At 42.6% G+C, this 21,719-nt stretch overlaps 1 protein-coding gene across 4 annotated transcripts; it reads left to right on the top strand.

Annotated features, from left to right (window-relative positions):
• The first annotated feature begins 5,120 nt into the window (after nt 1-5,120).
• Nucleotides 5,121-19,180, top strand: LOC131818444 (zinc finger protein 19-like). Of its 4 annotated transcripts, none has more exons than XM_059152916.1 (5): nt 5,121-5,251; nt 7,932-7,996; nt 11,036-11,162; nt 11,692-11,805; nt 14,491-19,179. In XM_059152916.1, the coding sequence occupies exons 2-5, from the start codon at nt 7,964-7,966 to the stop codon at nt 15,591-15,593; spliced, it is 1,377 nt and encodes a 458-aa protein (XP_059008899.1). In that variant the 5' UTR covers nt 5,121-5,251; nt 7,932-7,963; the 3' UTR covers nt 15,594-19,179. The 4 variants fall into 4 exon arrangements, with proteins under 4 accessions (XP_059008899.1, XP_059008900.1, XP_059008898.1 ...); XM_059152917.1 differs by having other exon boundaries at nt 5,122-5,251; nt 11,039-11,162; XM_059152915.1 differs by lacking the exon at nt 5,121-5,251 and adding an exon at nt 5,265-5,753 and having other exon boundaries at nt 11,039-11,162; nt 14,491-19,180.
• Nucleotides 19,181-21,719: the final 2,539 nt, after the last annotated feature.

Genomic DNA, 21,719 nt, shown 5'->3' with positions numbered 1-21,719 from the left:
GTTTTTATTACTTACACATTTGCATGCAAAATCTTGACATTCATCCTTGTAATACCTGGAATAACATGGCTACCCTGACCTTTGATTTGGTTAGGGGACTCTAATAACCAAGGAAATGGTCTTGGTTATCCGTCTACAGCTTTGAGGATTCCTCAAACTTGATACTGTCAGCATTTGGGACCTGATGATTTTTTGTTGATGCTATCCTGTACATTGCAGGATGTTTAACTTACCCACTGATCTCTCCCCACTAGATACTATTTGTAACACTCTGCCTGACCCCAGTCATGAAAATTGAATTTTTGTCCCCTAATCTAGAGAGATCATAAAGGTATATTTTTGTAAAATTAGAAACAAATCCTCTTCTTTGCATGCATGTCAGTCTGTACCTTGTTTTGTTCCGTGCCTCCCCGTACTATTGCCTGCTTGTCAGGACAGTTCTCAATTCCATATTACCTTGCTGTCTGCAGTCTTGCCTTGAGAAGACAACTTTATCAACTCCTTATTTGACAGCAATTTCCCCAGTGGGGAGGACATTGGGAGGTCATCTTTTAGTAATGGACTTAAAATTGTGCAGAGATTTCCAAAGTGATTCAAACAAGGAAATGGTTGAAGTCACTTGAGTTAAAGTTTGTTTCAATTGTTGCCTCCCCAACAGAATATTAGTCTTTTATTGTTATAGCTGTTCTTTAATAAACACTAATAACCAGTACATTGTGTGTGCTTTCCTAGGCTAGGTAATTCCCATTAACTAGGATCCTCCCAGCATCCTTTGAAGTAGATACTGTTACCTTGTTTCAGTTAGGAAATTGAAGAACAAAGAGGTTAAGTAGGTTGCCCAGAGATACAGCAAATAAGTGTAAGAGCAGAGACTCAAACCCAGGCAGTCTGACTTAAGAGCCCTCGCACTATTACCCAGTATTGCCCTCCTGTCTCCACTGCTTGTTGTTGTTGTTGTTTTTAGTTTTATTGTATGATTGACATATAATTGAGTCATTTTATTCACTTCTGCAAAAGGTTTTGCTGGGATTTTGATAGGATTGCTTTTAATGTATAGATGAATTGGGGAGAATTGACATCTTAACAATATTTTTCAGTCAATGAATACCACATCTCTCTGTGTATTAGGTATTCTTTCATTTGTCACTATTTTGTTGTTTTCAGCATGCATATCTTGGGTATATTTTTAGATTTATACCTAAATATTTTGTGATTATTTTGTGCTATTGTAAATGGTACTGTTTTTGAAAATTTATTAAAATTGTATTTGTATCATAGAAAAGATTGCTATTAGAAATTTCAGTTTCCAACAATTAATTTTTTTCTTTTTTGTACCTTGACTTTAATTCTGTGACCTTGCTAAACTCACTTGTTAGCTCTAGGAAATTTTGTAGATTCTTTGGGATTTCATTTCCTTTCCTTTTCTTTCTTTCTTTCTTTCCTTTGACAGAGAGAGAGAGAGAGAACACAAGCAGGGGGAGCTGCAGGTGGAGGGAGAGGGAGAAACAGACTCCACACTGGCAGTGATCCCGACATGGGACTCGACCCCAGGACCCTGGGATCATGACCTAAGCCGAAGGCAGACTCTTTTTTAAGTTTAATTTTATTTTTATTTTTTCAGTGTTCCAAGATTCATTGTTTATGTACCACACCCAAGACTCCATGCAGTAGGTGCCCTCAATACCCACCACGAGTCTCACCCATCCCCCCACCCCCTTCCCCTCTAAAACCCCTGAAGGCAGACTCTTAACCAACTGAGCCACCCTGGTGCCCTGGGATTTTCTGGGTAGACAGTTATGTCCTCTTGCATATAGTAACAGTTTTATTTCTTCCTTTCCAATATGTATGCCCTTTCTTTTCTGGCCTTCCTTGTACTTGTTAGGGCTCCCAGTACAGTGTTGAATAGTAGTGGTAAGAGCAGACATACCTGCCTTGTACCCAATCTTGGAAGGAAGGCATTCTTTCTGTCACCATTCGGTATATTTTCAGCTGCAAGGAAACAATCCATACCAAATCCTATGTCTTTGTAGCCACTGCAACAAAACATTGAGTTTTAACAGTGCCTTTTGGGGCAGCCAAGTTTTGTGTGTGAAACTTAAGTTCCACTATAACTTCAATCCATTTGTGGCCAGGCTTTTCAGAGAGCTGGGAGAGAAGTTGATATTTCCCCCACCACTTTAAAGTCAGGAATAACAGCAAATGTGTCGTGATCTTGTGCTATATTCTGGGTCCCCCGACTTACAGTGCTCTTAGTCTAAATTTAAGTTAGATAACATAGGAGTTAGAGGGAGAGCCGGTTATTGAGGCCATGAAGTGACCAGGACAGGAAGTGGCCTCTATTGGAATCTGGGGAGTGGCCAAGGCTTTAAGATAATTATGTTTGATGGTAGATACCACAATAGACCTGGGTATGAGTATACATTTTCTTGTAAGTGGTACAATAGAACAGTACCAGTTAGCTATTTATTAACCCTGAAGACTCAACTGGAATACCATGTGGGCAGCTGGGAGTGGAAATTACTCATCTTTTAAGCAAAAAGAATTTCAGGTGGCTAGCTTTTCCCCATTCTAATGATCCTAAGGACATTGGATTAGAGTCTTGGACAGGGAAACCCAGATTGCAAAATCCTGCTGAATTTCTAACTATCAAGAATAGTATGCACTCTGATTCATGAAATGTGACTATGCAGGAAATAAGTAACACTGCTTAAGTTCTAATTATCCCCCATAAGTCACCTGTGACAGTAATTGTTCACCTGCCATTCACCTGTGACAGTAATCTTGCTATATTTACTAAATAGTTTGAAGGAAAAAAAAAGACTTGCATAAAAATCAATACAATGTCATGGAGAAATAGGGCACCTAAGTTCAAGTCTTGGTAGGACACATCTGCTAATGCTCATGGCCAGGGTTGAAAGATGACACAATATGTAGTTTGTCCAAAGCACTTCAGAGTACAATTCAAATCACACCATCTCTCTGCTTGGAGTAGTCATTGACCAGAGATAATTGAGACATTTCTCCTCATTGGGGTAGTCTTTTGTTGTTGTTGTGGTTGAGTTTGTGCAGATTAAAAGTATAGCAACCTTCTTCCCCAAGCAAATTAATCAAGCTCTTCCCAAGTCTTGCCACTCAGTAAACACATAGGTTTCCATTATTCTAAAGACTAATAAAATTACCAATGATAAAAACTTTGTTTCGTGTCCAGATTTAATGGACATTATAGAGTAAATGCCCAGAATAGGCAAGTCTGTAGATCTGAAAGTAGATCAGTAGTTGTTTGGGAATGGAGGAAAGCTTCACATGGGGGTTGTATTAATTTTCTGTTTGCTGCTGTAACAAATTACCATGAACAGTGACTTAACACACACTTACTCTATGTGTTTATTAATTTATCTTATAGTTCTAGAAGTCAGAAGTCCAAAATGTGTTTCACTGGGCTAAATTCCAAGTGTTGGCTAAGGAAGGACTATTTTATTGCCTTTTCTAGTTTCTAGAGGCCACTTTTCTTGGTTTGTGGCTCTTTTCCTCTAGCTTCAAAGCCAGCAATGTTGGGACAAGTTTCTCTCAATCTGTCACCTCTGTGGTTCCAGTGACCTCTTCCAGTGATCTCTCCACTTTTAAGGACTCTTATGAGTATACTGGGCCCATCTAGATAATCCAGAATAATCTTATTTTCAAATCAGCTGATAAGCAATTTAATTCCCTCTGCAACCTTACTGTTTCTTTGTTACGTAACCTAACATACAAGTTCTAGACATGTTTGAGGAGACCATTACTCTGCCTATCACAGGGAAGATGGAAAGTGAATGCTAGTGCTGATGGTTACAGGGTTTATTTTTGGGAATGATGAAACTGTTCTAAAACTGATTGTGGTGATGGTTGTGCAATTCTTTTAATATACCTAAAACTACTAAGTTGTATACATTAGTGTGGGATATGAATTACATTTTAATAAAGCATGTGTGTGTGTGTGTGTGTGTATTCAGTATTTCTAGAACCAATTTCTATAATCTTCCTGCCTGAGTCCAGCTCCTCTTCCTGAATTCCTGAATTAACTGAGTCTTAGTTAATGACACCTTCATCTACCACGTTACCCAAACTTTGTGGCTAGAATAGATTGCTCCCATTCCTCATATCTGTTATTTGATCTTTAAAAAAAAAATCTCCACTGTTTTCACTTCCTAAATAGTTCTAAAATAGTATCCCTTCTCAATCCTGGTCTTTCTTAATGTGACTGGATCTTTACCCCTGAGGACAGGGTTTTTTTTTGTTTGTTTGTTTGTTTTGTTTTGTTTTGCCTATCTATCTCTTTGGCATTGTGATGACATCTGTGGACCACTCTAAAACTAGTTATATTAAAATATGGCTCAGTGAGTTAAAGCCTCTGCCTTCGGCTCAGGTCATGATCCCAGGGTCCTGGGACCGAGCCCCACATAGGGCTTTCTGCTCAGCAGGGAGCCTGCTTCCTTCCTCTCTCTACCTGCCTCTTTGCCTACTTGTGATCTCTCTCTGTCAAATAAGTAAATAAAATCCTTTAAAAAGAAACTTTAAAAAATAGTTAAATGGTTTAAAAAAAAATCTGGGGGTGCCTGGGTGGCTCAGTGGGTTAAAGCCTCTGCCTTCAGCTGAGGTCATAATCTCAGGGTCCTGGGATAGAGCCCCTCATTGGGCTCCCTGCTGAGCAGGGAGCCTACTTCCTCCTCTCTCTCTGCCTGCTTCTCTGCCTACTTGTGATCTCTGTCTGTCAAATAAATAAATAATCTTTTAAAAAATTAAAATTAAAATCTGGGATACATTAGTATATGTGTGCCTTTACCACTGTGGTGAAAAGAAATATCAAAATCTAAAGGTGAGCCCTAATAACAACGGTGACAATTTCAAATTAGGGATGAGAATAGCTTATATTTTGAGATACCTGCATTAACTGTGATATGATATGAAGATATCTGTGATTTCTATTGGTGGCAAAGTCACAGGTTACTGCTGATAGTAATGAGGTTTGTTGCCAATACATAATCGGAGGAAATGCTAAATTTCAGTTAGAGATCAGCGAAAACAACAGTCGACTTTCTCTGCCATTCAAGGTCTCCGAGGACCGCTGGTTAAGAAGCCCCCGCCCCCCGGGGCCCGAAGCCTGGGGACAACCGAGCGGCGCGCTCCGGCGTCCTAGAGAGGAGCTCGTGAGTCTCGGCGACAGGGCCCGCGGTGACGCGCTTCCGGTCACGCTGCACACTGCGCCTTTTCTGAGGTGAGTGGTGGGCTTCGTCGCCGGGCGTCTCTGCTAGGGGCGCACCCTTCGCCCTTGGAGGAGGCTGCCTCCAGCGTCCCGGAAACCGTGGTGGAGGGAGGCGGAGGCTGGCTGCCTGCCGGCCGGTGCTGCCTTCCCTTGGGTGGCTTCGCTCGCCCCAGCCCACAGCTGCCGCTTTGGGACGAGGAGCTGTGGACGGAAAGTAGGCGCTCTGTGTGCGCGACACGGCTGCGGAGCGCTGCGCTTTGGCTCCACCACTACCTACCGAGCCGCTGCCTGGCAGCTGCGGCTCCAAGTTCCGGGGATGCGGCTGGAAAGGAGCCAAGCGTGGGCCCCACCCTCCGGGAGCTTTCAGTTTGGTGGGAAAGTCACATAGTCATCAAACGTGATCGATTGACGCCACCTGCCTGCAGCCCAGTAGCTGTGGCCTGTTGCTTTCCGGTTCAAGACCAACTCCTTAACGTGTGCACAGGTCCCTGCATGGCTCCCATCTTCTACAACGGTACACCCTCGTTTTGCAGCACACTCTTCTTTGGCCATGCTACAGCCTTCTTGGCTTTTCACCACCAGAACATGCATTTTTGTTTGTTTGTTTGTTTGTTTAGATTTTTTTTTTTTTTTATTTGACAGAGATCACAAGTAGAGAGAGAGAAAGAGGAGGAAGCAGGCTCCCCGCTGAGCAGAGAGCCTGATGCGGGACTCCATCCCAGGACTTTGGGATCATGACCTGAGCTGAAGGCAGAGGCTTTAACCCACTGAGCCACCCAGGCGCTCCCAGAACATGTGTTTTTAACTTAGTTAATTCCTATCCCTAAGTCTTCCCATCTAGGATAGGTTTCCCTGGTACTAATCACAGTTGCGATCTTTGTTATTTATGAGAATCTTTGATTTGTATGTGTCCTTCCTTTAGTCTGGACAAAGCTCCATGACAGAAGGTCACACCCGTTTTTCCTCTCTCTACTGTATCTCACACTTGGCCTGGAGTGAATGAAGTATATGATAAATGTTTGTTGAGTGAATAAAGCACAAATTAATGCAAATGTATAATCTCAAACTGGGAGAGGTGGTATACATCTCCGCTATGAGCGGAGATTCTAACATGGGAAACTAACCTGGTTTGTAGAGGACAAGCTGAAGGATGATCTAGTATTATCTAGGTGAGCTAGGGTCAGGCTGCTGGAGAGTATTGTAGGCGGACCCTATCAGTTACAAAGTTCCTAAGGTTGGAGAAGAGTAGTTCATACAGAGGCAATAGCGGGTACAAAGGCCCCGAATTAGCCCAGTAGAGGGAACTGAAGGAAGGCCAGAGTGGCTGAACAAAGGAGGGGGTGGCACAAGATGAGGCCAGCAGAAATGACAGCATGCAGTGAGGTTAGGGAAGATGGTGGCGTTGGAGCACAATATGACTGCTTAGTAAGAATACGAAGTGTTGGGGCACTTGGGTAGCTCAGTTGTTAAGCATCTGCCTTTGGCTCAGGTCCTGATCCCAGGACCCTGGGAACTAGCCCCGCATCAGGCTCCTTGCTCAGCCGGAAGCCTACTTCTCACTCTCCCGCTCCCCCCTGCTGGTGGTTCTGCAGTGTCTCTCTCTGTCAAATGAATAAGTAAAATCTTAAAAAAAAAAAATACAAAGTGTCTGTAGGGGATGATATGGTTAAAGTAATAACCTAGCATTTTGGCTTGGTGAGGTGGCCTTTCATGGTCCTTTGCTAATCAGTCAACCACTGGGTCCTAGAATGGAGTGGTGAACAAAAAGAAAGACTTACTCTGCGATTCTTTTCTCTCGATTTTCTTGGTGACTGTTCCATATTAACCTTAGAATCACTGTATCAGGCTCTAAAGGATCCTTTTGGGATTATTACTGGAAGTGATCTAGTGTAGTTAACTGAAAACATGACCTTTGGAATATGGTACATCTGGTTGGAATCCAGGTTCATCTACCACCTTGTGACCTTGGTAAAGAAATATTCTCATAGCCTTGTTTTCTCATTTGGGAAAAAGAAAATTCAGAGCATTAAAGGGGAGACTGAATGAATTTTACATCCAATGACATTTTTTTCCTTTTTAGGTTTCTCTCTAAAAGTTTTGAGTTTTTAAAAATTTTTATTTATTTACTTGTTTGACAGAGCACAAGAGTGCGACCAGCGGGGGGGGGGGGGGGTGCGGATCAGAGGGAGAGGGACAAGCAGACTCTGCGCGGAGGCATCGGGGGGTACTCAACATGGGAGTAGATCCGTGATCCCTAGATCCTGACCTGAGCTGAAATCAAGAGTTGGATGCTTAACAGACTGAGCCACCCAGGATCAGTTTATTTTTTATTTTTTTAAATAAAGCCTGGGTTTCCTCTTCTTAGGTTTTGCTCTTTGGTCTTTGCTTGTTTTGCTCGTTGTGTACTCCTGTTCCCCTGTGCTTACATCTTACCCAGGACAGGCAGAATGGTTCGATGGTGGTACCAGCTCCGGTGCCTGAGGGCGAGTTACTTACCCTTTCAGAATCTATTTCTTCCGAAGTCACACTTCATTTTATGGAGTGGGGTGAAGGAAGAAATACATGCCACTTCTCCAGTGGGCATTGGATAAATGATGGCTGCTGTTGTTATTGGCCCCAGGTTTGTTGGTTTAAAGGAGAGCCTTTGACTGGGCCAAGCTCACTCATGGTTCTCTTTGCTTCTTCCGCACAGCCCCTGCCCTTCACCGAGAGGGAGCCAAGGTGATGGCAGCCATGCCCCTGAATGCCTGGCACCAGGTGAGCTGTGACTCCTTCAAGTTAGCCTTCAGAGATCTAATCTGAAAGAAATGGGTCAAGAGAGGGATAATTCTGGCAAGACTCTTAGAACCAAAGCAGCAAGAAGGCATCTTTTCTTTCTCTCCTGTAGGACTGGATGTTGATGGTGAGGGGCTAAGCAGCCAGAAGCTCGGCAAACACTGGCTGAGGAAGTGTCCGGGGAATCAGTGGTCTCCTGTTCTCTAGCTCTCTGCTGAACTGGAGAGTGCCCAGGTTCAGTAGGGACCCCCATGGAGAGATCTCTGAGAATGAGGGACTCAGGTTGGTCGTATAAGTATCCAGTGTTTGGTGGAAGTGATTGAGATCAGTGAAGTTTCAAAGTTCTTGGGAGGTGGGGGCAGAGGGCAAGCAGGAAGAAGACAAGAAAAAGGGGCTCCTAGCCTTTGTCCTCTTAAAGAAGTTTGGCTTCATAACCAGGGAAAATATATCATCCTTAATGTCAATATTGCTGGCTAAGGTGAGGCACCAGCAGGCTGTGATGGGGGAAATCTTCTGCGCTAGGATGGGACACCCATCAGGACTCTGTGGTCTTGAGCCAAATGGTTGAACTCTGTATTCTGATGGACTTTCATTTGTAAAGTGAGCATTAAGTACTTCACATTTGTGGAACTGGGAAATTGATTTCTTGAGTTGTAGTTCACTTTTTAACTGGGGGGTTGCTAGGTGTTGATTATCATTTCCTCTTCTTGGGACTTATTTATCCAGTAACTTAACATCCATGAGTCATATCCCAAGTCCCAATCCTGGATTTCTGACATCTTGTAGGTCCCTCTCCCTCACTTTAATCGATGCAGTATCTTCCCGATAGCTTCCACCCTCTTCTGATCTTCTGTAAGTGCTAGTGAGTCACTGGTACCACCACATCACACAGTCCTGACCACTCAGTTTCCCGATTGTTAAGCGATAGTTGACTCATTCTCCTTTGATACCACTTCTAGAGAGGCACCAAGTCCCAGCTCCTCTGCCTGCTATCTCTTTCACTTGTCCCATATTTTATATTGCCATCATTCATGGTTTATCATTCCTTTTCTGGGATTTTTGTTGGCAGATCGTCCCAGCTAGTTGCTCTGTGTACAGTCTCATGCCTTCCTCTCACTACTTATCACCTGATGAAGCTCAGTGTCCTGAGCTTTGGTTTTATCCTCTAGTCCAGGGTTCTCAAACTTTAATGTGCTCCAGAATCATCTGGAGGGCTCATTAAAGCAGAAATTGCTTTCAGGTGGGGCCTACCAGTCTGATTTCCAAAAGGTTTTCAGATTCTGCTCCTGCTCCTGCTCCTTTCCCCTTCTTTCCCTCCTTCTCTCCCCCACCTCCCCAGTCCTCTTCCTTCTCCTGGTCTTCTCCTGCTGCTGCTTATGCTCTGGGGAGCCACACTTTAAGAACCACTGTTGTAGTTAGTGCTGACTCATTAAGTCATTGAGTTTAGTGGGTCATGTTGTCATTTTTAAAATAGATCATTGTATATGCTGGCTGAGGATGGATTCAATGCAGGACAGCCTGGAATTGGAGCTATTTTAGTGTCCCCAGCTGTTGAGCTAGGGTACTGATTGTATGATGGTGAAGAAGAGTCAGATTCTGGAAATATTTGGGCAATGAAACTGGCAGGATCTGATTACCTGCTGCATATGAGAAATGGGGAGTGACTGGAGTGAGTTAGTCTCGGGTAAATTTCAGGTTGTAGTGTAGGTGTCCGGGCCGAAATTGGTACTGTTAACTGAGGGAAACAATATTGTCGCTCTTTGTGCCGATTAGTTTATATGAGTTAGAAAAGCCAGTTTTGGTTGGAAGATAAATTTGGTGTAGTTGATGGGTCAGGCATATTAGGTCACCAGGGAGTGCTGGAACTAGTAGAAGATGGGGATCTGCAGAATCAGTTGAGGCATTAGGAAGTTGGAGGATATTCATTGCATGTTCAGGTAACCAGGTTGATACTAAAGTCTAAGGAATAGGTAGAGGGTCTAAACCAGATGCTGGCACTTTCTGGGGAGGTAGAGCTGGGGCCGTCAGAGAAGGGAAAGGAGGGGCTGTTGGAAAATCTTGAGACTTGGTTGGTAGAAGCAACTGTAGATTGTCTTGGAGGTATAAAGAAAAGCAGCTAAAAGTGCTGTCCAGCAGCAATTTGATTCCAAAAGCAGATTCTCCCAGGAAGACCCATCAGGAAGTCCATCAGAATAGACTGCTCCAGGCGGCACTAAGATCTCTGCTAGATGTTCTTGAGTACAGGCAGTATAGCTCTTCAAACACAGATCGGGATTGGATGAGACAGGCTCATCAGAGCAGACCATGATGCTCTTCTTGTTAAAGTGGACTTGAGATCTGGGGCAGAATGAGCACTTGTGGGCGCCTAGGTGACTCAGTTGGTTAAGCAACTGCCTTTGTCTCAGGTCATGCTCCCAGAGTCCCAGGATTGAGTCCCGCATTGGGCTTCCAGCTCCACGGGGAGTCTGCTTCTCCCTCTGAGCTTCTCCCCTCTCGTGCTCTCTCTCACTGTCTCTCTCTCAAGTAAATAAATAAAATCTTTAAAAAAAAATTTAAAAAAAGAGTGAACATTTGTCAGGTACAGATGGATTGATTACCTGGGCACTGAGGCAGTGAAGGGGGAACAGGTAGGTCCTGACATGCTACCTGTGAGTGGGAGTCTAGATCGATTGAAGCTAATGGCCATTCGTAGGTGTAACAACAAAATATTAGAAGTATTTATAAAATCAAAGGATTTGCTTTGGGAAGTTTAATTAATGGGAGATTATCCAAGGTTTTTGAATGTTGTCATGTTATGAAATATTATATTTCATGTCCTAATGGAAGCCGTTCTGTTAATGAAAGAAGTTTTGGATTTTGGGTTGTAGAAATAGTGATTTAATGGTCCAACATCCAGTTTCTTCCCTTTTTCTCATTAGCTGTCCCTATTAGGACCCCTCATTCATAGTGTCCCCTATGCCCTGTACTCTTGTCCCTGAGTCAGAAAATTGGCTCTGGGGCAGCAGGAACTTCTTGTTTTAGGAGTTGGTGACCTTTAAGGATGTGGCTGTCTACTTCACCCGGACAGAATGGGCTGGTCTTTCTCCCACACAGCAGGCCCTATACAGAAGCGTGATGCTGGAGAATTATGGGAACTTGACATCCCTGGGTAAGCCTGCTTTTCTTCTGGAACTCAGAGCTGTCCCTTCCTGTTTCCTTCCTTGTTCTCTCCTAATAGGCTGGGTGTGCATTGTGGAGAGGGAGTGGTTGTCTCTGGTATCCTCCACTCTGGCTCCAGGGCTGAAACCAAATGACCCGCTTCAAAGGTTGCTGGGTAGGGAGAGATCTTGGGTCGGTTTGGTCGCAATTTATGGAATTGTTGTCTCTTGGTAAGAGTACATCCCATCTTCTAAGGGGCTCTGCACAGGAAGGAGGACATAGTTTTCATAGCCAGAGCTAATTTCTTAGCTTGTCTAGGGAAGGGTGTGACCCCCTCCCTGTGTGTGTAGGATCTCACTGACTTATCTCTTCTTGAAGTAGGAAAGGATCACAGATGCTTGGTTTCTTGATCAAATCTTGGCTTTCTCCAGTCCTGAGCCTTGTTCTGTGGATCTTATCTTACCGAGGCCCTTGGGGTTTTCCTTCTTTTGACGCATTGGACACGCAGCTGAAAGGTGCCGTTTTCTCCCCCTTTTCAGGATACCCAGTGCCCAAACCTGCCCTGATCTCACTTCTGGAGGGAGAGAATTTGCCTTGGGGCTTGGAGGCACAGGAGAATCCATCTGCAGAGGGGACCAAAGACATCTGTAAAGGTAAGGAGGAAGGTTTAGAACTGGCAACTATGGAACTTTATAGAGCCCTGTATTTTCAAACAAACCATGCTGGGTAGAATTTAAATAAATGGTTGATTTCTCTTATAAGTAAAATACGAAACCTTTCCCATTAATTTTAACTCTTAACAAGATAACAGGCTCCCCTTAGGGTTCATGTAGTTTTTGGATCCATTACTCCTTTCTGAGTTTCAGCTTTTCCTATCTAAGTGGTTCCCCCTTCTTTGGACAAGATGGATTTGTTCACAGGTGGTTTCCAGCACTTGCCATGTGCCAAGCTTTGTTTAAAAAGCTCTGGAGGATACATGCTATGGGGATAGATGTAAAGAACTTTTAAAAAAGTGTGTTAAAAGCTGTTGTTTGTATATAGGTAGTGGGCTGTGGGAGCACAGCAGAAGGAGAAGTTGAGAAGTTACCAGCTCAAGTAAGCTGCTTCAGTGGCAGGTTTTATGTTCCAAATTTGACTTACAACAATGGATCCCATGTGGAAAAAAGGAGTGGCCTAAGAAAAGGAGTAGAGGATCCAGTAAATTGTTTGGGAGAATTTTGCAGTTTAATGTTCAGGGACAGTCACCTGGAGAGCATATTTTAAAATGGGTATTTCTGGAGCATTATAAGTATTTGTCTTTTCTAGTAAGCAGTAGAAGAGCATGAAGCTTAGGACTCAAAGCCCAAGTAAGCTTTCTAGAATCTGAGGTTGGCCTAGTCCACAGTATACCCTGACCCTCTTTACTCAGCCAGTGGTGTGGATAAAGGTAGTTGCTGTGTCTTAGCCACTCAGCCTTGTATTAAAAATCTAGAATGCAGGGTGTGTGGTGGATCTGAGGGCTTTATCCTTTATTTTATTTTATTTATTTATTTTGACAGACAGAGATCACAAGTAGGCAGAGAGGCGGCAGAGAGAGAGGTGGAAGCAGGCTTCCCACTGAGCAGAGAGCCCGATGTGTGGCTCGATCCGGATCCTGAGATCATAACCTGATCTGAAGGCAGTTTGAAAAACACTGCTGTAAGAAAAGGTTGGCTGTAAAGGGGTGATCATTAAGCCCAAGTGGATATGAGGGTCTGCAGAAGGAAACGGTTGGTAATGAAGAGGAGGGATGAGAGAGCCGGTAGCGCAGTGAAGCTGGGAAGGGAGGAGACGGCAGGAGGCGATTGGGAAGCATGAGAGGTAAGAGGGCAGCAGATGGCTTGGAATGAGTGCGGTAGAAATGGAAGGGAAAGACCTTGAGGGCACTGCATCTGGGCAGCTTTGTTCTTTCAGCAGGAAGGTGGCGGTAATGGCTAGGAAGGTGGTGGCTTGGAAGAACTGCTGTGGGGATCCTGATCTAGATGATGGCAGATTATAGGGCAGCAGGAAAAGAAACAGTATTTTGGTCATTGATTGCCCAAGTCCTGGTTTTATAAGTGAGCACCCTAGTAGCAAGAACGAGGCAGGGTGTAAAGAGCAGACCGCCAGGTCTCAGTTGTGATCACTCTCTTCCATACTGCTCGTTGCCCTGTTCACTTCAGTCTCCAATGTCTCCTCTCCCACCGCCTGTCTCCAAGGGCTCTTACTAGTTTAACTCACACTTGAAGGATGAACTTGATTAATGAGCAGAAGAGTCCCAGGTAACCCAAATTAATGTTAAAACAAAATTAGTCCAGCATTTTATATAAAACAGATTGACTTGGGGACACCTGGGAGGCTCGGTTGGTTGAGCATCTGCCTTTGGCTTGGGTCATGATCCCAGGGTCCTGAGACTGACCCTGGCATTGGGCTAGTTGCTCAGCAGGGAGCCTGCTTCTCCTCCTGCCTGCTGTTCTCCCTGCTTGTGCACTCTCGCTCGATCTCTGACAAATAACTAATCTTAAAAAAAAAAAAAATTAGATTGACTTTAACTGAGGTAAAATGGCATCCAGTCTTGGAATACGAATGCCATTTTACAGGTGGCTGTCTTCTTTTTCTAAAATGAGAAGAACTGCTCTGCAGTCTTGCTGTATCTTGCTGTATTCTTCCTTTCCAAATAAAGTCTCTGCATGTTTGAGATTCAGACTTTTGTGAGAGTCTGATAACAAGACAGGAATTTCCAGCAATTTTAGGGAGTTCGTTGTCCTCTATGAACCTGCAGTGAACAACTTTGGGGGGATGTCCTGCAGCTGAGAACCTCTGAATGGGATTTTCTTCTCTCTCTGGCTTGTCACAGCTTAGTGCCTTTAATGCTTAGTGTATCCAGGCTTTGGGACCATTTGAGTGTATGAATTTTTTAAAAGAACCTTTTTCCTTCATCACCTTTGTATTCTGACTCTGTTCTTTTGTACATTCTGACTCTGAGTCTCGCCAGCCCCAGTGTCACCACTTGCTCTTAGGGCCTGTGCCTTTGCTATTTTGTAGGTCTATGAATATGGTAAGGTGGAAAGATAATAGAATGTACCAGAGAGAAGTTATTCAAAAAGTCTGGAGTCTGGAAAACTTTAGGAAGCAACCTGGTGTGTGCTGTGTATACCAATACCCTATGTCTCCTCGACTGTTCTCTCTGTGATATTTGGCACTTTGATTTTAGTAGCCTGGTCTTGCTAGCAGTCCAGTGTGGGGGTTGGAATAATAATTTCTAAAGGCTCTGTAATTTCCAATACTGTTTTGTTTCTAGCATAATTCTCAGGTGGCATTTGTGTTTTATGTTATATTAGATACTGAGACCAGCGTTGGCAATGAGTCCACATCAACACAGGGAATTTCTGAAGAAAGAGATATGATATTGTCACATGGGTTGCGGAAGAGTGCTGTTCAGGGAGCCAACTTTCTAGAAGCCTGTGAACTGGAAAAGCACCAGGAAATCCCCACAGTGAAAAATATTAAAGGAAAGGTTCCGAGAATGCACTGTGCAAGGAAACCCTTCAGCTGTGAGGAGTGTGGGAAATGCTTCAGTTATTTTTCATATTATGTGCGACACCAGAGAATCCACACTGGGGAGAAACCCTTTGAGTGTAATGAGTGTGGAAAAGCCTTTAATGGCAATTCTTCATTAATTCGGCACCAGAGAATCCACACTGGAGAGAAACCCTATCAGTGTGAAGAGTGTGGGCGAGCCTTTAATGATAACGCCAATCTGATCAGGCATCAGAGAATCCACAGTGGGGACCGGCCCGATCTCTGTGGAGAGTGTGCAAACAGTTTTACCAGCAGTTCCGAGTTTGTTATACATCAAAGAATCCACACTGGGGAGAGACCTTATGAGTGTAATGAGTGTGGAAAAGCTTTTGTTGGTAATTCACCACTACTTCGACATCAGAAAATCCACACCGGAGAAAAACCCTATGAATGTAATGAGTGCGGCCAGAGCTTTGGAAGGACGTCCCCTCTTAGCCAACATCCGCGTATGCACACGGGAGAAAAGCCTTATTCTTGTAAAATTTGTGGGCAGGCCTTCAGTTTTCATACAAAATTAACTCGGCACCAGAGAGTTCACAGTGAAGAGAAACCCTTTGACTGTGTAGATTGTGGAAAAGCCTTTAGTGCTCAGGAACAATTAAAAAGGCATCTGAGGATCCATATTCAGCAGGCCTCCTATTTGTGTGATGCGTGTGGAAAAGTCTTCACTGGCAAAAGAAATCTTCTTCAGCATCAAAGAAGCCATACTGCAGAGAAAGCCTATAAGTGTGTCAAGTACGGAAAAACCTTTAGGTCTTCTTCCAAGCGAGGTCATCATGAGCGTGTCCACCCTGGAGATAAACCTGTCCTGGACATTTGTCATTTTGGCCTCCCAGAGTTTTTCACCCCGTTTTACTGGTAGTAGATTACTGAATTTGCCTTTGGCTTTTTGTCTTCCACTCAGGAGCAGGATGTGTGACACAGGCCCGGCCCAGCTGCACATTCCTTCCCCTTGGCTGTGGCTGGTGGTTCAGATGTCAGTAGTTTACCCAGCGTGGTCCAGTCACAGTTGCAGGACTTGGCAGGAGTTACTAGGAAGAAATACTCTCCTTTTACCCCCTTAGTCTTAAAGCTGAGAGGAGCTCTTGGACATTTGTGTACAGATTTTTGTATGAAAGTTTTCGTTTGTCCTGAATAAATGCCCAGAAGTGCTGGGTCATGTGATAATTGCATGTTTGGTATCCGAAAAAACTATTTTCCAGTGGGACCGCACCATTTTGTTTTACATTTCCATCAGTAACATATGAGTGATCCAATTGCCAGCATTTGGTGTTGTCACTATTGTTTTGTTTCAGTCATTCTGATAGGTATTTATGTTTTTTTTTTTTTTTTTAAAGATTTTATTTATTTATTTGACAGAGAGAGATTACATGTAGGCAGAGAGGCAGGCAGAGAGAGAGAGGAGGAAGCAGGCTCCCCGCTGAGCAGAGAGCCCGATGTGGGACTCGATCCCAGAACTCTGGGATCATGACCTGAGCTGAAGGCAGCGGCCTAAACCACTGAGCCACCCAGGCGCCCCTGATAGGTATTTATGTTAATGATATTGTGGTTTAATTGCATTTCCCTAATGGCTAATGATGTTGAACATCTTTTGTTATCCGTGTATCTTCTTCAGTGAAGTGTTTCTTCACATATTTTGCCCATTTTCCGATTGGTTGTTCTTTTACTGTTGAGTTGTTTTTTTTTTTTTAAGATTTTATTTATTTACTTGCCAGAGATCACAAGCAGGCAGAGAGAGAGAAGGGAAGCAAGCTCCCTGCTGAGCAGAAAGCCCCATGCAGGGCTTGATCCCAGGACCCTGAGATCATGACCTAAGCCGAAGGCAGAGGCTTAACCCACTGAGCTATCCAGGCACCCCTGCTGTTGAGTTTTGTGAATTCTTTATATATTTCAGAAGTACAGCAATAAGTATGGGCTAGCACTTGTTGGATATGTGGCTTGCACATATTTTCTCCTACTCCGTAGCTAGTCTTTTCATCCTTTTAACAGGATCTTTTGTAGAGAACATTTTTAAAATTTTGATGAAGTCTAATATATCCATTTTTCCTGTTACGACTAATGCATTTTGTTTGCCTAGCCCTAAGTCCTAGGACTTAGGAAGGAGAAAGATTTTCTCTTTCATTTGTTTCTAAACATTTTACATTTATATATTTATAGTTTACTTAATTTCATTTTACATTTATGGCCGTGATCATTTTGGGTTTATAAGTTGTGAGGTTGAGATTCATTTTTTTCCCTATGAATGTCCAGTTGCTCCACCAGCACTTTTTGAAAGAGTCATGAATTGCTTGCGTACTTTTGTAAGAGAAATAAGCATATTTATATGGGTCTATTTCTAGGTTCTTCATTCTGTTCCATTGATCTATGTATATATTCCTCTGCCAATAATATACAGTCTTGATTGTTTAAACCACATAATACTACTTGAAATTGGGTAGACCTATTACTTTTTTTTTTTTTTAAGATTTTATTTATCTATTTGACAGATAGAGATCACAAGTAGGCAGAGAGGCAGGCAGAGAGAGAGAAGGGGGGAAGCAGGCTCCCCGCTGAGCAGAGAGCCCAATGCGGGGCTCGATCCCAGGACCCTGAGATCACGACCTGATCCGAAGGCAGAGGCCTTAACCCCTGAGCCACCCAGGCGCCCCGACCTATTACTTTCATGCTATTCTTTTTCAAACTGGTTTGCTTACTCTAGATTCTTTGCCTTTTCATATAAATTTTAAATCAGTCTTATTTATATCTTCAAAAATCTGCTGGAATTTTAGTATGAACTGCATTAAACCTGTATATCAATTTGGGGAACACATGACATCTTTCTTATGCTGAATCTTCCAATCCATGAACCTGGTATTTATTCCCAATAGTTTAGATCTGATTTGATTTCTTTCATCAGCACTTTGTGGCTTTCACCATGCACATCCTTTACATGTTTTGTTAGTGTTCGTTTATTTTTAATTTTCTTTTCTCTGTGTGTTTCTTTCTGGATATTTTTTAGTGCTGTGACTTCCAGTTCACTACATTTTTAAAGTTTTTTTTTCAACATCTACTCTTAATTCTGTCCAGTGTATTTTTTATTGTACATTACAGTTTTCATCTCTGGAAGTTTGATTTAGGTCATTTCTATAATTTCCATGTCTCTACTTAATTTTTGATTCTGTGGGATGCAGTTATAATAACTTTTAAATGCCATTGTCTCCAAATTCTGTAGTGACTATTTCATTAGTTTGCTAGGATTCATATTTAACTTAATTTCTTAGGTTATGAGTTCCTAGTTCAAGTAGTTAGTATTAATTTTAAACTATGATCTCAGTAATACAGGCTGTGATTATAATTTCTTAGGTGACATCCCCACTATCACTCCAAAACTGAGGCAAGGACTAAAACCTCTTTTGTTATCTCTTTTTATTAGTGGGAAGTTTTTACTTTTTTCCTAGTTATTCTTGCATGGGTCCAGACATTTGGGTAGATGTAGGTGTGTGAGAAGCCCCAGTTCCTACTCCTTGTCTCATGTGGCCTCCTGAATATTTTAATACAGCCTCTGCAGATATCAAGATCTTTAAATCTCCACTGTTACCAGTCATGTTGGCCAAATCAGCCAGGGCAGCTAACCTATGGTTAGTTTCCTGTTCAGTTTTGGTACCTGGGTATATTTTCCTGTGAGCTAAGTATAAAATGATGTTATAAATGATATCTTATTCTAAGTTTCTAGATACTAGTTTATATCATTCATTATATTGCCTTAAATGGAATCCTACCTAGTGATATTTTTTGCCTCAAAATCATTGCTATATTAATATAGTTAATGCCGTTATTCCTTTAGCTTAACACTTGTCTAGTATATCCACTCTTTAACATTCAATCCTTTTGCGTTTTTATGTTTTAGTAGTATCTTATAAATATATAACATTTTTTCCATAGGTGAACCTTAAAATCATTTCACAAGTTCCAAAACAAATCCTGTTGTGTTTTTACTTGGGTAGGGCAATTTCTCCCACTTTATTCTTTTTTTTCCCCCAAAATTATTTGAAATTGGACTCATAGATTAAATCAAGATGAATGCCATTTCTTTGAAAATTTACCTGCACCTTTCCATATACAAGTTTCTTTTTAAAAATTATTTATTTATTTGTCAGAGAGAGAGCAAGCATAGGCAGACAGAATGGCAGGCAGAGGCAGAGGGAGAAGCAGGCTCCCTGCCAAGCAAGGAGCCCAATGTGGGACTCGATCCCAGGACGCTGGGATCATGACCTGAGCCGAAGGCAGCTGCTTAATCAACTGAGCCACCCAGGTGTCCCTCCATATACAAGTTTTTATTGGTGGTGGTGGTTATGGTTTAGCTCTTGAATATTTACGTTTTTCTTCATCTATGTCTTAAACATTTATTATTAAATTTATTCTTAATTTTTTGTTTGCTTTGTTGCTTTTGTGAATATGACCTCTCCCTACCCTATTTCTCCACATAATAGATTGAGCGATTTCTTAATTTAATTCACAACATCATTAAGTAAAGGAATAATATAATAATATATTATATAATTAATAATATTGAGACATTCTTGAATTTTTGGAATGAACCCCAAACAGACTTTTGTTGTTTTCCCATAATTTTCAAAATAAGTAGGCAGAACATCCTTTACTATGTTATCTTAAAACTGGAAACACCAGAAACAGATGCTTTAACTGGGGGAAGATCTGTCATTTTCTCCTGGTGGGCAGGGAGGAAGGGTTTTGGGAAGGCTCTGGGACTGTAAGGACAGAGGGTACTTAGAGCTGAGCAGGAAGACTCTTGGCTGCAGGCCCAGCATAGAGATGGATTTACAGAACAGTAAAATATGAGAACCAGCCTAAATTTTTAAGTGTGTTTTGATTTTAAGTATGTGCATATTATGTTTCCATCATTCCTCATTCCTAGAGGTATTCTATAAGGCTATGGTGCTGGGTACTGATTTGAAGAACCCAAATCCGTGTGGTTAATTAAGCATGATGAAAGCTTATTTCTCACTCATGTATATCACCTGAAGGTAAGTAGTCCAGGACTGGTACAGCAGCCCAGTGGTAGCTCCTAGCAGCTCTGCCATCCCCAGGGACAACATCCTCATTCGCATGGTTTGCACCCTTGTCAGATGCTTACCCCCTTGTCAGCATTCCATCTAACTGAAAGGGATATTGGGCCAGGAATGGCACGTTCCTTTTCTTTAAGGGCATAGCATCACCTTTTTTTATAGTCTATTTGCCAGAAGTTGGTCACCCAGTCACACTTTAATTTAAAGAGGGTCATATGTGTCAGCAGACATGAAAACAACATTAGGGGTGCCTCCATGGTTCAGTTGATTAAGTGTCTGCCTTTGGCTCAGATAATGGTCCCAGGGTCCTGGGATTGAGCCCTGAGTCGGGCTCCTTGCTCAGTGGGAGCCTGCTTCTCCCTCTCCTGCTCCCTCTCTCAAATAAATAAAATCTTAAAAAGAAAATTTAAAGAGGGCCAGAACATGTTATTTTTCTGGACTGTCTTTGGCTTGCTAGAAATTATGTTAATATATAAAGGAAGAACAGAGATTGACAAGTGGTCTCTGCTTCTGCAGGCCTTTTGTAACTTGGCATGTGCCTGTGCTAGTACTCTGAAGAGCAGGAGCTTCAGGTTCTTTAGGAGGCCTTCTTATCTGTAAATTTAGTGGCTGGTTTATGATCCAGCATTTGGGCCCAGCATTTCTATGACACTGTGATCTCCTAATTTCTTCCTACTTCTTTAGACAAGCTCTCAGTCCTAGTAAAGTTCTGCTAAACGAAAAAAAAAAAAAAACCCACCCTTATTTCCAAGAGCAATATAATCCCCAGTTATCACTCTGCCAAATCTTGGGACCGTTTTCCTATCTGAACAAGAGAAGCTGTGTAAAATGCTCATTTTAGGAAATAGCAATGATCAGGGACAAGGCAAAACAGAGAAGGGCTCCTGACTGTTCAGTGTCATGATTCTAGGCACAAGAACATCCTACCTCCAGGGGCCCAGAAATAAAGAAGGGTCCTACTCTGGTGTTGGGGTTGGAGCCTTTGGATAATGTCAACAGGAGGTATTTGTTACATGCCTCCTTTGTGCCAGGCCTAAACATAATGATGCTAAACAAGATGGATACAGTCCCTGCTTTGTGGAGTGAGCAAAGACAGTTAAACTGAGAAATACAGAGTGCTATGATGGCATGTAACTTGGGGTCTGCCTTATTCTGGATGGTCAGAAAAAACTCACTTTCCAAGGGAAATGGGATTTGAGCCTAGATTTCAAGTAACAATCAAGGTGGAGGGTGGGAATGGGAAGGGCATTCTAGGTTTAGAGACCAGTATTCAGGAAGTGGGACAAGTTGAGAGAGGAGGAGGAATGGGAGAGCTAGGAGGCTGGGAGAGTGAAGTCGGACTGACTGCCAACCACATTCCAGTGCTGTAGCATCTCAGGGATCAGAGCTAGAAGAAAGGCCCGCACTATCAAGGTTGGGAGGGAACTTAAGGATGCTCTAATCCAGTGGCTTTTAGTGCCATTCCCCTTCCCCCTTGGCTCATTTTGAAATTTTATGGGAGTATTTTTGTATCAATGTTTGGTGGTGTTAGATGGGAACCAGGAGTGCCATGAATCCTGAAAGGCAAAGAAGGGTTCCACCTACTTGGAAAAGTTTTCACAGACGTTTTGGTCTTTGTGGATGTTCATGTAGGGAAAAACTGTTTACAAATGACCAGAATCTAGAACCTGTTTTTCAGCTAAATGAATTTTTACACAGTTTTAACATACGTTGATTTTCCGGGAATATAACTACTGTATAATCAAAAGAAGATTATACTGTTTCACTTAAACCTTACCAAGAAGCATTCACCATTTTGGATCACAGTTTGCGATTTTTTGAAACACCAGTAAAAGACAGCACTGTGGCTTTGGCGTTCAGGCACATTCAACATGAAAATGCAAGTATCTGACCTTTAGGTCTATAGCCGTCATGACCAGACA

The sequence above is a fragment of the Mustela lutreola genome, chromosome 16 (assembly GCF_030435805.1).
Source record: "Mustela lutreola isolate mMusLut2 chromosome 16, mMusLut2.pri, whole genome shotgun sequence".
NCBI lineage: Eukaryota > Metazoa > Chordata > Mammalia > Carnivora > Mustelidae > Mustela > Mustela lutreola.
Note: the sequence above shows the minus strand (reverse complement) of the source record. Positions and strands in the feature narration are given on the sequence as shown.

What these genes read in the sequence shown, in the direction of transcription:
- LOC131818444 (XM_059152914.1), top strand. Translation starts at nt 5,732, where the DNA reads ATGGCTCCCATCTTCTACAACG. An exon ending in GGCTCCCATCTTCTACAACG is followed by an intron (nt 5,754 to 7,931) that starts GTACACCCTCGT and finishes TCTTCCGCACAG; the next exon opens with CCCCTGCCCTTCACCGAGAG. An exon ending in CCCTGAATGCCTGGCACCAG is followed by an intron (nt 7,997 to 11,035) that starts GTGAGCTGTGAC and finishes TTCTTGTTTTAG; the next exon opens with GAGTTGGTGACCTTTAAGGA.